The sequence below is a fragment of the Protopterus annectens genome, chromosome 11.part0, assembly GCF_019279795.1.
Source record: "Protopterus annectens isolate FY-2018-M chromosome 11.part0, PAN1.0, whole genome shotgun sequence".
Lineage (NCBI taxonomy): Eukaryota > Metazoa > Chordata > Ceratodontiformes > Protopteridae > Protopterus > Protopterus annectens.
The window spans coordinates 776,675,643-776,694,339 of record NC_056745.1 but is presented as its reverse complement, the minus strand read 5'-3'; the positions used below and the strand labels follow the sequence as shown (position 1 = coordinate 776,694,339).

Below are 18,697 nucleotides of genomic sequence, written 5' to 3'. Positions count from 1 at the left end.
AATGCTATTTCCATTTGAGATTCTCTCCTGTCTCCTACAATGATAACATTTACTTTGTAAAGTCTGATCACTGTAGGAGACAGTGATCACATCTGTTTTGTAAGATATGTTGATGTTATTCTGCAACAGCTTGGTTTTCATGTCAGTTTACTCAAAACCAATACAATGCTCTTTTGAAGACAAAAGCACCTTTGTAAAATTCCTTAGAACCAGAACATCTCTTTAGCAGAGTGAGGGAGACACTGAATTAGTGAAGCTATTTCAGTACTTGTAGTTATGATTTGACCCAGCAGCGATTTTAACCTTTACAAATCATGTACATAAAACCATGAACAGGGAGTAGACTTCAAAGCTTTACTAACTTTTGTCATAGGGTAGCCTACCTCTTCAACAAGAAACAAAAAAGCACTTTTGCTAAGAGAAACCTGCTGCCAACAATGTAGTATGCATTGCCTGCAGTTTCAGTCACTTCTAAATACAAAACACAGATGCTGCAGAAAACACTTGGCAAAGTTTGTTGGTTCATTAGCGATTTATCTTATTGAAAGTGATATGGCTGCCCATTACCATCATAGGGCACTAAACATTCAACTGACACAGGAATGTACAATCTGGTTAACCTAGTACTTTACAAACTACTTGGCAGAACTTTAAAATTACGAAATAATCAAAGACTATTACAGCCCAGCTCATCTGTAACACACTCACTGAACATCCTTAGTATTTATAAAAATGTCTGCCTCAGGTCCACTCTCGCACATCTTTTGGCTGGACATCCTCATCTCCTCTTGCCTTCTTCCTGTCTCTCCCAAAATGCTTTAACAAACCAACTTCTGCCTTCCTGCACATGGCCAAACCATCAACATTTGCTCCACTTGACCTGTTCTGTAAATGAGGCTACTCTGGCTTCTGCTTTGAAGTGTTCATTTGTCCTGCAATGTGCATCCTACTATCCATCTCAGTGTCTTCATCTTTGTCACCTCAAGCTTCCTCAGGTGCTCGACATTCATTGCTTAGGTTTCTGTGCAATACTGAAACACTGATCACACCATCATTTTATATAGCTTACATTTCAACTTTTTTGGTATTCTTCTATTACATACTTCCCTTAATACTTTGTGTGAATTGGCTATAGTGCCAATGATTCTAACTTTGACATTCTCATTCAGACTTGTCTTCTACTCAACAACTTCAAGTAGTAAACCTGTTCCACTGTTTTCCTTCTATCTCAATTTTAAGCTTTCTCTGATTTTTCCATTTGCTGCCAAGACAACTGTTTTGTCTGTATTCAGTTTCATCCTATTTGCCTTTAGTTTTGCATTCCAGTCCGCTTATCATTTGCCAAATTCCCCCTATTCAGAGTCTGTTTATAGTGTCATATCATCTGCATTCAGCAGCTTTTTGATCTATCTCCTCCAGCCTGTTTGTTGATGTAGTCCATCATCAGTATGAACAGGAGTGGGCTGAGAGTTAAGATCTGATACACAACTCCCACTGGGAATTCCTCTGTGAGTCTGAACATCATCTGCAGTTTTATGATGGGGTCTCTATACATAGCCTGCACTATTCCTACCAATGTTCTGAGACCTTAAACCACTATAAGATTACCCAAAGCAGCTTCCCTTGGACCCTGTCATATGCTTTCCGCAATCTAGGAATGCCCCGATGGAGTCTTTCCAGCCTCTTCTCCACTATCTGTCTCACTGCATACATTCAGTCATACTTATCGGAATCCGAACTGCTCATCTCCTATCTCATTTCTAATAATCAGTGTATGCTTGTACCTATCATCTTTCTCATGCACTGTGACAGGAGTTTGATACCTCTGTATTGAGCACAGTTGTGAATATCCCCTTTGTTCCTGTACACTTGCACTAGAACAGTTATTCCCCAGTTGCCTGGGATATACCTCTTTCTCTGAACCATGATAAGAACCATCAGAAGACATTTTCCCGGGATACACCTCTTTCTCTGAACCATGATAAGAACTATCAGAAGACATTTTCCCGTAATATACTTAACACTTTGATCATATCTACTGTCACTTCATCTGAGCTTGCTACTTTCCCCGACTCCATCTTCCTTAGTGAACTTCAAACTAATTCTAGGGTGGGTTCTCCATATTCTTTCATTGTAGGCTGTGCATGTGGAAATAAAGCTTCTCAAGTTTTTTCTTCATGCAAAAGCTTCTTGAAGTACTCCTTTAATTTGCCCTTGATGTCCTCTGCATTAGTGTCCAGATTGCTCTCGGCATCCCTTACTAATGATGTCTGCTGACTATCTTCTTTATCTTTTGAAATTGCCTTGTAACATGATAGAGCCTTTTCTGCCCTCGATGTACTGAAAACTAGCTGCTTGTTTTATTCGATTATCTTAATTTGGAGGTGGCATCACACTGACTGAAAACGTATATCCAAGCTATGCAAAATTCTTCCATCTTTAGATTTTAAAATAAGAAGAACGTTGATTGCATTTGTTTGATTATAAAATTGGAAACCTTAGATCCCATGAGATGGAGTACATTTCTGAGACATTCTTCCATTGTGTAGTCCTAGGCCTAGGGATTATTATCTTCAAAGTGATGAAAGAAAAATCTAGCCAATGGTTGGTGAGGTAACAAAGATACTAGAGGTAGTCAAAAGCTAATATTCTGGCAGAATTCAAACCTCTCTCTCTCTCTCTAGGCTACTAGAAGATCTATTTAGTGAAGGAGTAGTCTTAAGTGTATTTATTTTTTTGTAACAACCAGGGGTGTAGCTAGAAATTTCAGAATTCATGCATCAAGCTTGCATAATTTTTGTTGACTCATAGGATCATGGAAATTACAAGGCAGGTAAGTCATAAGGCCATTTGCATCGTGCCAATACCCACCCTCATGATGTAACTCCCACTTATAGAAAAGCAAAGCAAATCAGATCGATGATGAATTTATAGATGTTTATCTAAACATCAAGATTCATCTTGAAGGATGTGAGGATGTGACTTTGTTTAACATGTAAGATCAATTAATTTAAGAGATGAGGTAAACTTCAAACAATAAATATGACTCTCCAAAGTGTTTTATTTCTTTGTTCGTGGAGATTCAAATCCTTAATTCTGTTATCCATAAAGCTGTTTACCTTGCAAAGAAGTAAGAAATTAAGAAGGGCTGGATCATTTATGGTGGAGAGTCCACTATATAGATATCCATGTTAGAGTCAGCTAGAGATCAGCTATAAAGATAGGGCTTCAAGACCACCTTGGTGGCCTAGAACCTTTAGACCAGTAATCCTTTTAGTCAGCAGCTGCTGGAGCCTTTCTAGTTGTGTGATGTTACTGGCTGTGTTCATACCAAAGGGGCACTGCACTCTATAATTGGTCTAATTACAACAATGTACAGAGGGATGTCAACTTCTTTTGACCTAGATAAGATACCCTTAGATATCAGTTGTAATAAGTATAAGGTTTTCCTGACTAATTATGCCACACTGTGGTCAAAGAAGAGGGACTTTGCCAAGATCCCTGATATTGTATCACTTTGGGTTGGGGTGCTCGCTATACTGTAACTTGAGAGTGAGAAAGTTTTACCAAATAAGACAATACTGTACTTTTTTGTATTTAATTTTAGTCCTTTTTTAGTACACCATTCATTTATAAGGTACTAGTTCTTGCTATAGTGATATTGTAGGTACGGGTGATCAGACAATAACAACCAGCTTGTAGTCACTGTCAAACTTCATTAGGTATAAGTGTGGGTTTATGGTTTGGAGGTCAGAGAAGTATATACCAAAAAAGGAGAACCAGCACAAAACCCCGAGGTATACCACTAGCTACTTTCTTGCCTTCGGAGGAGGCACGTGATACTTTAGCGATGTGGGTTAAATCTTTTCAGCTAGTTTGCTATTTATCCTACCATCTAAGGGTCTAGATTAAGGTGTCTTAGCTTATGTACAATATAATTGTAAAGGATTGTCAAATGCCTTGCCAAGAACTAGATAGGCTGTATGGACCAAATTATCACTATCCACTGTTTTTGTGACCTTCTCAAAAAAGTTTACTAAATTAAGTAGACATGACCCCTTTTTGACAAAACCAAACTGCTGAAGGTATAACAGTATGAGATTTATGATTTCATAATTTATGACATCAGATATGATGCATTCTATGGCCTTGCAAATTAGACTAGTTATAATGATTGATCTATACTTCCTGGCATCTGTGGTATGGCCTGCCTTATGAAGGAGTATAACAGCAGCAGCAGTTCTCCATACTTTGGGACACATCCTCTAGCTTTTCTTAAGTTAACAAGTTTAGCAACGGTTCCACAAGGGCATGTTTGGGGTTATATATTAGCTATCCAAGTAAGCTGACAGGACCCATGGAAGTGGTACTTTTAGTTTTTGAAAATAGGACATGTTCCTTAATGATCTTAGAAGGTGTAAAAGATTCTAGTATTTGCAAAATTTCAGTGACTGCTTCCAGGGTAAAGTTGACACTGAATTTAACTTCATGTATATTAGATACATCTTTTGGGTGAGAGTAGGCTAGTTCAGAACACTTCTGGGTGCTGTTTCTTCATTTTCTGATGTAATTACAGAAGAATTTATACTTACCCTTGGATTAAGATGTTAGTTGCAGTTCATGTTCAGGTTTAACCTTCCTAATTGTAGCTTTTTCTTTCATTGCTCACCCTTTTGATAGGGTCTTTTATGTGGATAGATTTGGATTTGTTATACAACTTTAGAAGTTTTCCTTTTTCTTTTGTTATAGAGCTTATTTGTACTGGTAGACTACCAGGGTGGTTTGTTTTTAAATTTCACATTATATCTGGTTTCATTAGGAAATGCCAGATCTTTGCATTTTTAAGTGGGAATAGAACTTCATTGCGTAAGTAGCAGCTGAGGCTGTATGGGGACTGCTGCTATTACAAGTACATTTTTAAGTGCTCATCATATAATTTAAGTAGGTTTGTTCATCTGAAGTCCTTAAATTCAAATGTGCCCACAGGATGTGAGAAGTTGAGAATTTAAAGGAGAAGAAACCTAGTTTATGGTTTAATTTAATCAGGGATGGAGATGAAATAGGAGCAGGGCCAGCACCATCATTAAGGAGAATTAGGCATTTGCCTAGGGCGCAGATCATAAGGGGGCACAGCCAGGCAGCTTGTAATACCTCTCTAATTTAGTGCAGCGAGTATTTGTGGAACTCGGAACAGTGCACATGCATGCTCGAGTTCCACTTTAAAATAAATAAATAAACTAGAGAGACTGAAGGGATCCGAGTCCGATTGGACTGTTTTGTCAGCAGTCACATATGTGACGTGGCTGCTGATTAGTCCTATTGCTCTTGAGCTTTCTTCCCACTATTTGCATTGGGTAAAGCAACGAGCAAGAGTGAGAGAGTGGCAGTGGAGTCGTCTTCTGAGGTGTGCGTGAATTTTATTACTGCTAATTGAAAACTAATCCACACTGACAGGCAGATAGCTTTTTTTTAAGTGTGAACAAAGAATAATGAGTTCATCTGACTGTTTTTTTTTTCAGCAGGGACAACCAGATATACATATTGCATTTTTCTTCCTTGCAGGGCTAACCAGATACTACATATTTTATTTTTTTTTCCTGGCAGGGTCAACCAGATATTTTCTGTAATTATTTTTTCCTGGTAGAGTCAAACAGATAAGTTATGTATTTAATTATTTATTATTTTTGGCAGGATCGACAAGATACTGTTTAAAATGAAAAGGTGAACTGGTTACATATTTGTTCTTTATTTCTAACATCCTATCATAGGAGTGGCACATGTGGGGGGTTGCGTTGGTAAGGACAAGGTCTAAAATGTTCCAATCCTAGGGGGCTGGTTTACTATTTGTTCTATGAAATTATCATTTATGAAGTCCGGAACTCTTTGGGCATGCTCAACTTTTGAGATAAAGGTGGACTAGTTTATTGATAGATAATTGAATTCACTCATCCATAAAAGTATTTTTCATTATGGTTATTTCAGACAGCATATTTAGGAATCTGTCATGGTCACCTGGAGAAATGAACAGTGTCCTGTAGAAGGTTATAAATCAATCATTTGTTTTGCTTAGGGTAAGCTGAGGTTCAATAAATTCTGTTTGCCCTCTTGCATTATAACTCCCTCTTTTGTCTGCAGCATGTTTTCTTAATATATGATAAAAGATGTGTCACATATACTAAAATTTCCATATTAGAACCCCTTTATTGTACTGCGAATAATATGAGAATATATTCCTGTGGATACATCTATCTTCTTTGCTGGCTAACCGGTACCATTTTTATTTCATATATATGTTTGAAGACAGTGCTCTTGAGTTAGACAAGTACTACTCCCACAAAAATTAATTTGTACCATGGCTTACATAATGCATTCTGGACTATATCCTGCAAACAATCAAAATATAGTATTATTTCTGATTAACATCATGTGTTTAATGCGATCTTCATAACAAACAATACCCAGAGACTAGCATGCCTGACTTGAGATGGGGTCAGCTCTGGCCAAACTGCTTAAATCACATACTTTTCTGATTAATGGACTGAGGAAAATGGGGAATTAATAGCAGCTAGAATACAAGGCAGAGTCACCATGATAAGAGATGTTGTTTCTTCCCAGACTTTCATCAGGGTTGTTACTAAATGAGAAAAGAGTCAGAAGGTATAACTAAAGAGCGACATCCATTTAAGGGTAATGATAGCTATTACTGATGGTTTCATTCAAGAACAAGAAGACAAAACAAAGACAGTCTTGATAAACCGAGAGTAAAACCATCCTTTTCTCGGTACTAACTTCAAGTGCATCATAATCTAATTAGAAGAAGCTTTACCCTTGGCTCCATTTATCTTGCGCTAGTCAATACTGTATTTGTTTACTGCATTATGTATTTAATTATTTATTTATTTATTGCATTTGTTTACCACTGTGGTCTGACTGGACCAAAAAACACTTTTTCAGCAAATGTCATAATCACCCTTGTACTTTGCAATGTTCTCTTATTTATTTTTTCCTAGTCTTTCTTTACAATGTCACTTATGAAAAATAGGAATTCATACCTGAGTTTACTAAATAACGCAAGTACATATATAAATCACTAATAAGGTAAATAAATACATCTTCTGCACATAAAGACCAAACTACAATCCCCCAGATAAGTCTAGCACGGCATTAGTTATATAAAACTTTGTTTGTTCTGTATTTTTTTATCTTGTATTCCTTTAAATCCATTTCTGCAATTTCTCCCATCCAAATCCACATGCAAAAAGTATCTTCGTCCAAGTGAGCATAGCAGTCAAGAAAATCGATCAGGCTAAAAATATAAAATCAATCGGTGCTAAATATGTAAATAAATCCTCTGGAGGATAAGGGAACCACCTCCTGGTTGCACAGAAATGTATATGTTATAAAAATATGAGTTACTGGCTTCCTGAAAGATTCTTCTAGGAGATCTCAAAATCCCAGAATGTGGCTTGTCTGTAAGAACAGGTCTCTCTCTCTCTCTCTCTCTCTCTCTCTCTCTCTCTCTCTTTCTCTCTCTAACAGGTCTCTCTATCTCTTTCTCTGTCTCTCTCTTTTTATCTCTCATCTCTTGTCTCTCTGTCTCAGCATGCACATGCTGTCAGAGCTTTACTGCAAAGGATATGAGAGCTATTTCCTTCTTAATTTCTTCAGGTGTCAGATTACGGCCATAATATCTTTTCACTAGAATACCAGGAAAGTGGTATACTGTTTTCCAGGATATTAATTGAGAGGTCATTCTTTATTTGTTTGTTTTTCTGGAGACTCCTAAGCAAAATTACTGTCCAGGGATGTATCCACATTAAGAAATGATTACTTCAATTAAGTGATCTAAAAGTGTTTTCAGGGGGTTAAAAATTAAGTCCTGCAATAGTAGGATTGTCTATTCTCCCAAGACATTAGGGCTATTTGTATAACACAAAAGCAGGTGAGAAATGTAACACTGCAGTGGCTTTGACGAAGGTAAGCAATTTTTGTTTAATAATGAGTCTTCATCAAAACTTCATCAGGAGGTTTGTCGTCATACTGCAGGCGTGCTGGCAAGCAGCACTCTAATAAGGAATGCCTACCACTGCAACTTTGGAAGTAAGAAAAACTAAAGCCATCAGGGAGACCAGAACCCCTGCTCGACCCAAAGAGAAAAACCCAGAAATGAGCCAATGAAGGAAAATATAGAGATGGATTTAAGAAGTCACTTCTTGTGATTGACAGCGATGCCTAAAGAACAGGGAAGCATGTAGCAATTTCTGTGTTGCTGAGGTTCTTGTTCTGACTGTATCCCAAATAAGCCTTTCATTTCACATTTAAGAAAAATAACTGTCACTCATTTTGCCAGCACAATAACACTTATTGGTTTTGCAGACAAAATATGTTTTATAAGAACATAAATATATTTGTTTTTGGCCTCATGTTCCTTGCTCAAATCACCATAATGCTATCTACTGACAAGGAGAGAGGCCTGACAGGCTTGATGATAGAAATGCATTCTGAGAAAATTAGAGCTGAATTATGTCATAAAATTAGGTATGAGGTTTGATTTTCTTGGATATCTTTGCTTTTCATCAGTTAGTAGTGTTGCTTCTGCATAGTTGTAGCAAACAGGAGTGTAGTCAGGAAATTTCATTTTGTACACACAATCACACATTACTGCCTCCAAACTTGCTTTGCATTTAAAAATGTACACACATCGTGTCCCTATGTGCTTAATAAAAGTATGCATACATTTTATCTGATATTTCTACAACTATAACAAAAGTTGGTTTGAGAAGAGTACTCCTATCTTTAAGAAAGGTGTGCTCAGATCTATGTGACACACATTAAAGAATTGTTGAAATATTCTGACCTTAGTAAGCCACAATATTTTTAGAGGTATTAAGAAATAAATGTACTCAGCTGAGTACAGAGTATGCCTGGCTTCACCATTGATAAAGTATGGGACGCCATAATATTTTAGTATACATTTGCGTATGAAGTACATGCAATAGCTTTAGAAAATTTCCCAGATGTGGACTGTACTGTTTCCAGGCTTTGTACAGTTCTTCCTGCATGCCTGTGTATACTTACATGTGGTTAATAAGACTCAGGATGACACCAAAAATCATGTGTGTAATACCAACTACAACTGACATCTTCATCTTGTAAGAGTTTGAGAATGTTAGCTTGTTGGTGGCAATGTTCCATATCTGAAAACAAAATAAAAATCATACAAATGTTAATATAGATCCACTTACACAGAATAAGTGTATACCAACTGCTGCAACTCATCAAGCTTTATCTGAATTATCCCTGACTGAAACTACTACTACAAACAAAAATAATGCCAAAACGGGTTTCATGATTTTTACAAGACTTTGGCTAAGAGGAAGGCCTTTGTTTATAATGTTAAAGGCTAAGCAGGTAGGAGGACATTAACTGTAACCTTTTAGCTTAAACATTATCACTAGCAATCCCAAACATGCCTTCAACTGTACAGTAAAGTTTGGGACACTGAGGTAGCAGTATAGCACTTCAACCAGCTCTGAAACTGATTCTTTTACAGCTGTCCAGCAAGTCTAGCCGAAATGTACTTAAAATGGTGATCATAGCTTGTCAGAGTAATTTGACTCTGTACACACAGTAGGAAAGAATAATACAGTGGCCCTGGGGAAATCTAAAAGGATTGGTTGAAAATGTTTAATATCACATTACTGTTGTTTACATCTTGAATCACCAGAAGATCTATGTTCCAGACAGGTTTTGTTTAATCTGAATACATTTTTAGGTATGGAATCATAGTTGTTGTAAAGTCTTTTGAACTATCCCCAATGAAGTTACCAACATGGAAGAAAAGCAGAACTCTCATCTTGCCATCCTTATTATGCCAGTAGAAGGCAGCAGAATCTACCTGCGAGACTTTTATACCAATGCTAAAAAGGTTGCATTTAGGTTCATAGGTTCATAGGTAGGTACTAGGCTATCGGCCCTGGGGCCTATACAAGCCCAGCCAAAAATGTACCCTGGCTTTTGCCACCCAAGAAAATTATTTTCCTCTGCCACTGTCGAGCAGAGCCACAGAGGTGATCCCTGGGGTGAATTTCCTATTTCCCATCCAATCATCAAGATTTTTCTTGAAGAGTGCTAATGAGGAGCTTTGTTTGATATAGATAGGTAGTTCATTCCAGAGTATGGGAAGTCTCTGGGACAGGAATCTGTCCCTCTGGCATGTTCTGTTTATTGTGGTGACAAGTTATGACCTTCATATGCCAGCAAAGCACTGCATCTGCCAGTCTACGTGCACATTTTTAGTCTCCCAATTGTTGCTACATGTTTTGCCTCATGGGAAGGCTTAATCTAGATGCTGTAAGATAGTTCATTTTCCTGTAAGAAAGCCAACCCTATATCCATGGAGAGTAACTTCAACCATTTTTGACAAACAATACTTAGAAGTAACTTTAATAACTCCAAGGAGTATGAGGAGAGTGTTTGAAAAGCTCCACAATCTCCTGTTTCTGAATAACTCTAGGAGCTTCAGTTATAATACCTGCAGCTGTCTTTTATGATGCATACATACCCACATCATGCAAATATATGTTTGTCTCATATCTTCATCACCTTCATGTACTCATGAAAAGAGACATCCTCCATTTCAAATACATCATCAGGATCTGGGTTATCTTGTCTACCACCCACTGGTTCATTACAAAAACTTTTAGCCCTCAACAAATCAGTGAATACAGTCACAGCAATTTCTGTAGGTTAGGTACACCCATTTTCTCAGAAAAACAGAGACATAAATCCCATACAGATAGGTTAGAGTGAAAAAAGTGACAGTACACTGGCAGTCAGTGTTGTAAAGTGTGACAAACAAACAGTTGTCCAGTCCCAAAAGAGATCAGCTTTCAATTTTTCATCACCCCAAATTTGAAAAATATTGTGGAGCAAATGGGTAAACTGTGGAATACTTACTAACTTCTTTGACTACAAAACTCACAGCTGGATTAATAACTGTTTTATTCAAATATACAAAAAGTTCAGTGTGGAACTTTGCAGAATATAAAATGTTGCACAATATGGAATATAAAATTTAAAATGACAAACCTTTTATCATAATTAGGTACAGCTGAGAGATATACAAAGGATCTCTGTCATAAATGCCTCAGACTATTAATCTGTCTTTACCATCACTCCCCTGCCTCTGTCTATATTAACTCCTTTCCTGTTTTGTTTACATAATAAATAATGACAAAAGTTACTTTTCTTTTCCCAGATTCTGAACATAAAATAATACAGATTTCAAAATCATATCTAATTCGAATTTTTGTAGCAGAATAGGTATCTCACATTAAACTATTAAGAGTCATCACACATCACAATCTGACATTTGACTAACATATTGATTATACAATATTCACAACATATAGGAAACTTGGAATGCTACATAATCCACATAATCCAAAAAATATTTAACTAAACAAAATGTTAGCACCAGACAGAATACTTCTGCTTCTGGAGCCTTTTACATGCTTCATCAACCCGCACTGGTGGTGCTGCGATAGTGTTGTCGCCTCACAGTAAGACACTGTCCGGTTCGATTCTCAGCTAGAGTGTCTTCTGCGTGGAGACATGCGTGAATGGGCATACCTTCATTGAAGGTTGTGTGTCAGGCCTGGCAAGCCGGTACGTAAAAATCAACTGCCAATCATTAGCGGACTGGAGATCCGCTGTGCCGACCCCTAACCGGGAAAAGCCGAAAGACACAAACAAACAAACAGAAACATCATTTACTCATACTAGAATAAGACAACAATGCCTATCTCACTGGAATAACTCAATGAAGTTTTCATATTCATACAATATCATGCTAAACACATCTTAGGTTATAAATTCATATGTTAAGTAATCAATCTGAATAACAAATACTTGTAAAAAATATTGGATAGTGTTATCTGTTCAGCTAGAGTCTGTGCAGAAAGAATAAAATATATATTAACTGTAGGATGACAGGTGCTCCACTGCCTGATTTAATCTGGTATGGTGTCTTTATATAAACAGTAGTCTTGGTGCGTACATTTTTGTTTTGATACTTAACAGACCATTTCCCCATTCAACTTGTACACATGCATAGCTTGATTGTAGTGCTATTTTGTTCCTGTTTGGCTAAAAAAAAAATGTTATTTGTAATTTGCTCTTTAAAAAGCAAACTTCTAATGTGTGGGTATTTTTTAAAATGCGTTGCTTGTGACTAACACCTTTCAGTTAACATATTGGCTCTTAGAAAAAATGCTATCATTTTTTTCAGGCATTAAATATATAAGAAACTACACAAAAATGGGGGAGGGCAAAAATCAAAGACGTTTTTAAAAACATTACTCCGATTCACTTAAAAAAGTTAATAGAATGACATTTCTTGCAACATCATGCATTCTCAGAACAATAAGAAGCAAGGAACTCCAATGCTTAGCATTACTGACTGACTGAAATCCTCTGTGAGTCACCAGAAAATTAAAGCTTTTATGAGGGAAACAGCATTAATATGAGTCAAAATCAGGGAAACTGAAGAGGAATGGTCCCATTACTTCTCATGAGATGCCCTCTACATTCCCTTTTAAGAAAATAAAAATGGAAGTGGGAGGCAAGTGAAATGGTGCAACCAATCAGGTCCGCTTTTTGCAAGAAATGGACCTGAAAGATTACAACCCTAGAATGATTTCAGTTCCCTGCTGACAAGGAAAAAGAAGAAAAAAATAGAAGCAGATGCTGGATAGTCTGAAAGTAAAGAGTTACAGAAAGGCACCCTGGAGTTACCATCCCATAAACGACCACTATTCTTGATTTCCCCAGGGCCCTTACATTGTCGAACGCTGAAACGTCGACACCTAAATGTCAAAGTCTAATAAATGCGACAGGCCAATTACGAAAATTTTTTCCCTAGGAAAAATTAGCTTGGCCATCATCAGGGATTTGCCCTTTTCCCAATATAGAGCGATCCCACAGTTGGTATATTTAGTTAGAGGGGGTATGGGGGGCACAGCCCCCCACATTGGGGAGTGTGGGGTTAAGCCCCTACTTAATTAGGGTTTTAGAGGGGGGTTTTTTTGTTGGTCACGCAAATTTTTTCCCTGGGAAAAAAATTGGGTAATTGGCCTATCACATTTATTACATTTCAACGTTTAGGTGTCAACGTTTCGACGTTCGACAACCTAAGTGTTCGAAGATCTAATACAGACTACACACACACACACACACACACACACACACACACACACACACACACACACACACACACACACACTTCACAACTGCAGGTTTCATTGGTGCCTAGCACCAGCTATAACTACATCTAATTTTAAATATACATTCATCAGATTAGATGCATAAAGCTTTCTAATAGTAGCAGCTCAAACTTATATCTTGTGACTTCAGTAGACAACGGGGGCAAAGTAAGGTCAAATAGCATTGGTTTGCTCAGTGCTGTGTCCCCCCCATTGGGTATTTGTCAGTTACTGACCAAAGTAAGTGAAGATGAATTACATACTGCTTAGTAACTAAGTCAGAGTAAAGAAATATAGGAATAGACTGGAGCATTTTAAAAGTACAGAAGAAAGTCAAAGACCCTATTATAGTCAAGTTACAGTGATGCTGGCACAATGGGAAATTTAGTTCTAGCATTTAATCCACACTCAGCCTTTAGTCTCTCAAGTCACAGGCACTGTCCCACACATACAGACTAATCACATGTTTGTGGTGCTTCAACATGCAACAGATTTGACTGCTCATGAACTTATACTTTAATTACCCAGTTAACAAAGAAGCAGATAATGTGAGATAAAAAATCAGAGGACCACCTCTTGATATGTATGCCTGGACAGTTAGCAGTGACCCTCAAACAGAAAATGACACCCTATACAAGAATTTAATCATTGATTAAATTCCTTTTCACTGCAGTAGCAATCCAAGAGAAACAGACATTTTCAGCCAGAAGCTATTTTGAAACAAAGCTGCTGACATCTTAAATGTCCAAGATGCAGTCATATTTCTGAGTCTCACTTACTAAAATTTTTGAAAAATGCCCATGACTTATTATTACAATGGAACTTGTATTTCAGGCATGACCTTCTGTAGATACAGAGTGCCTCTAGCTAGTGATGTACAAAACTAGTTGCTTCCTTAGATGGTAAGAATCCATTATTTAAAGCAAATGAGATATTCTGCCCAGAATTGGGGCACTTTAAATCAAGCTAGTACAAGTTAACAGAACATTATCTCAACAAAGAAATGGGATATTGTATTGCATCTACCATCTTCCTTCATTCATTCAAGCTACAAATAATACCCTACCCATATAGTCTTAGAAAATTAAATTTAACCTAATTAAATAATTATAGCTGAAGATTTTGGCAGTTGGCATAGAAGGTTAAAACTGGGAGCTGTGGTGCCTTTGGTACAGGGGTTGACTCCTACAGTCCAGTTTACCTGCTGTGTTACCTTGAGTAAGTTACTTAACCAGACATGGTTCCTGGGTCACCTCTGAAAAGAGACTGTGTGTCCAGTGGGCCTACCTGGTTACCAAATGGGTATTAATTCTCTCTTCATTCCCTCACCAATCCAAATGGAACCCTGACTTCATTACTTGGGGTTATTTTGGTGTTAGACTACTGACATCCTGCACGTCTGAAATGCTATCAGATTTCTGGATCCCAGTCACTGGGATACCTTGAATATGCTTTAGAACTCAAATCTCACAACTATAACAGTATGGCCAAAGCACCATTTTTTATAAATATTAAATGAACAAAATGGCATACAGTGGACAAGTAGGCAAATAAGTTGTTCCATGCCAGAATTCAACATTTACCCAGAGGGTCTGGAACATATTATAGAAAAGGGAGAGGACAGGGGAATGTCAAAACTGTCATACATCAGTGTTAAACAACTTTATGATAAAGTAAATGAAATCCCCAAAGGCAAACAAGAAAAACAAGAAATCACTGTAATTATTCAGTCATTATTATGGTTAATCTCTGCTTAATAAAATGACTATAGTGTGTGTAGCTGTCCATTTTTTATTGTATTTATGCTTGATAAAGTAATGCTTATTTAATGTTAATGTGTTATGCCCATCATAGTATTACTTAATGACTCATATTTAACTTTCTTGTATATAACAGTAATTTATATGTTTGGTAAACAAGCAAAAATGAAATAAAAAAATAAAATAACCAGTATTCCATTTTACAGGTAAGATTAAGAATATTAGATTATAGCAGTTTAGAAAATAAGAAATCTGATTTGTTTAATAACCCTTTTCTACTGATACACTGTCTTCACATTTGTTTATGCATATTTCCAGTTCATACATCAGTTCCAGAGAGTTTTAACTTGTGATTGTTATTTGTACAGAGTCCTGTCTTTTGAAATATCAGAACTTTCTGAAGAATACCTCTGATTCTTAACTCCTCAAATGTGCAATCCCAGAACAGTTGTTCAGCTGCTGTGTGAGATCACAGTTGTGCAAGACATGTTTCCTCCTTTCAGAGTGATTCTCTTTTTCCCAGTAGTTGTACAACTGTATATTTGGTGTATATAAGTAATGGGGAGGTACAACAAAAAAATATATTTTTCTTTCTTAGTGTCACCCACCAGTTTGCTCTCGACTGGCTGTGTGTTGACTTCTGAGTGAATCTTTTTTATTATTACAAACCATGTTTTACTGTACAAAATTAACATAATTCAGGCAACAAACAAAAATAACTTCCTACATAAGCAATTTGTTTAGTAGAATATGTGTGTTTTCTGTCTGGGTATCACAGACCTGTGAATTAAGTTAAATTAATAAACCTGCATAATAAATGTCAGTGTGCATCTTATTATAAAGCTAAACAAAAACAAATTTGAAAAAATATAATTTTTAATTTTTTGTTGGTACAGTATTACTGATTCCCTTTTGAAACAGCATCTAAAAATTACCGGATCAATTCCAAAAGGATATGGGTTTCCAGAGAAAACGCCTGGAACTGCTGGATCCAGTTGTAGTGTTGTGCTTGATTGAAGTAACTCCTCACTGAAAAATACACACATTTAAGGAAATTAGAGTGCAACACAGAGATTTTTTATAATGTAAATCTTGCATCAAAGAATGAGCAAAATAAAGTAACAGTTTTAATATATGCTGCGATGGTAAGGATGCTTAAGTAATCACTAAGGAATAGAAAATAATAAAGTAAAGTGCATCAGTGTACAGCACAAGTAGCAATATCACAACTGTAAAGAACCTTTATTTGAGGCAGTCAGCAAAATGGTAGATCTTTGAAAGTAGATATTATGGAAGAACAATTATTTTGCTTGTGTTTTTCCAACCCAGCCTCCAGTTTTTCTTTTACCAATAATAATTCCATAGATACTATATCCAGCATGACATCTATTGTTGATCATGCTTTGATATATAAAGACAATCCATCATGTGTTCTCCAGTTCTTTCTAGCACTTACTCAGAAATGGGATGATAAAGTACATTTTTTCCTCAGCAAATATTTACCATAATGTAAAACCTGTCATACATTCATTAGATCACCAGGGTCTAAGATGCTTTTTCACCCTCCTTTTTGTTGAGTTCTATGTAAGCTGAAAACAGGTGATCAAATGTCTAAGGTGAATATGTGTTTTTTGTCTCCCACATTCCCCATGCATGGGATTTTGCCCACTGCACCCCCATTACTTATCTAATGACCTTAGAGGTGGCTACACCTCGGGGAAAAGGAGAATTCCTTGTACACTTACTGAATCATTTTGTCAAACTGTGTATCATCACAGTACTGGTCCTCACATCATTTATTTATTCCATAGACCACTGGCTCAAAACAAGAGTGTAAAATCCTAAGTATCTACTGCAAGAAATAATGTCAGAGATTTGGTGTTAGAGAACTCACTGTACATGATAATACTGTAATACTGTCAAGGTGCTTGTGCTTGCATATTGTTCTTCTTCAACATGTTATCAGCGAGACATGCATCAAAATAGAAAGACGATTTTTTTTTTTAGATTTCATAACATTTAGGATAAAAGTGCACATGAGAATGAGGAGTGCGCATCCTAAGGACAGTATTTCTGGAAGTGATATGTTTGTAATTTGTTATGCTTCGTGAGCAGATGGCCAAATTGCTGTAGTGATCTCTGCAGATATATTACTCATGATCGTCACCACAGAATAACCTCTGAATGACCTGGATATCCATTTATTACATCTGTTAATATACCTCTGTTCAGCCATTTTGCATCTTTCCTCATATGGTGAGGTCAGCCTTATGGTGGAGAGTAAACACACAAGCAAGGTCTGAGTTTTCAACTTAATGAAGAGATCTGACCAAATTCAGACTGATAATATTTAATGAATGCATCAATTTAATTGCAAATCAGTATTGGAAGACATTACTATAGAAATGTTTGTCTCCCCGCATGTGAACCTTTCTTCAGGGGTGGAGGAGGGGAGGAATAGTGCTTGAACACTCTTTGTGGGAAAATCCTTAATAAAGACCAGACTGAGAATCACATGGTGCTTTCCCTTGAAATGGGACAGGATCTACTGATTACATCACATGCACAGGTATGAATTAATGTTGTAAAAGCCCATTACATACTGCAGTAACTTTGTTCAGTGTGATATAAAGCTAGTCAGAAATCCAGTTCTGTAGACTTCAACCTCAGGTCTACTTAAAAAAGGACAATATGAAACTTACTTTTTTGCAACTTGGAGAAATAACATAAATCAGGATACATGATTCTTATATGCAGCTGTTTCAGAAAATAAACAGTCTAAGTAATGAATGAAAATACTCATAGTACAGCTTTCTGACACACTTTTGTGATATACCACCTTTTCCAAATAAGCAGTGGATTGCATTCAGACAAAAGGCACAATTTATTCAAGCCCCTCTAGCTTTAGCAGAAATTATCACATAGACAATCCAATCTCCTCACACTGAAGAAGGGCTTATCCATCTACATGGTAACACTTTTTTCAATACAGTGTGTAGAAATACCTCCCATTTCTATTTCAGCCCCAGTGGGTCTTTCTAACTTTTTTTTACAGGAATATGCTAGTCATAGCTCTCAACCTCTAAGCGCAAGACAGTTGGACAAAGCTATATATAATGGGGAGATAAAGACCCAAAAATAGTGAAAATTTTTATATATTGCTATTTCAAACTTAGAAAGTTGATCAAATAACAGATTTTCAATTAAGATGAATTTTCTGAAGAGTATGAAGTCTGAAACTCAAATACCTGTCATTATTTTTTTATTACAATTCATAATGAGTTGTCAATGACTTGCAAGGAAAACAAACTTTTATGAAGAACAGACCAAAAATATGAGGCAAAAAATTTGGACATTCTGCAAAAATCTGGACAGTTGAGAGATTTTTAGCAGCAGTAACCCTTTTTCGGCATTCTGGGTGAAAATTAAATTATAAGATTAGGACTGGCCTAGTTTCACTTGGCTTTAAGAGAAAAAAGCAGATAGGAGGGCAAGACAGGCATGCATACAGTATGGGTCCTGCTCAACATATGAAAAGGCATTGAGGAACAAAAGAGTGATAATTCTATATTCTCCTAAAAAGGGGACAGTTCCACAATCACTGTACCCCAATCTTGAAAGGGCAGAGAAAGAAAGCAATGATCTTCTTCTTATTCATTTATCTGGTTTGAA

The 18,697-nt window shown here is 36.7% G+C and overlaps 1 protein-coding gene across 1 annotated transcript in view; it reads right to left on the bottom strand.

Moving 5' to 3' along the window:
* Positions 1-18,697, bottom strand: part of ATP6V0A4 (ATPase H+ transporting V0 subunit a4) — a 563,239-nt gene that overhangs the window by 151,262 nt on the left and 393,280 nt on the right. The window contains exons 14-15 of the mRNA XM_044088210.1: positions 15,961-16,054; positions 9,079-9,197 (exon numbers count right to left, since the gene is read on the bottom strand). Of these exons, the coding sequence (XP_043944145.1) occupies positions 9,079-9,197; positions 15,961-16,054 (213 nt within the window). The remainder of the gene's footprint in view (positions 1-9,078; positions 9,198-15,960; positions 16,055-18,697) is intronic.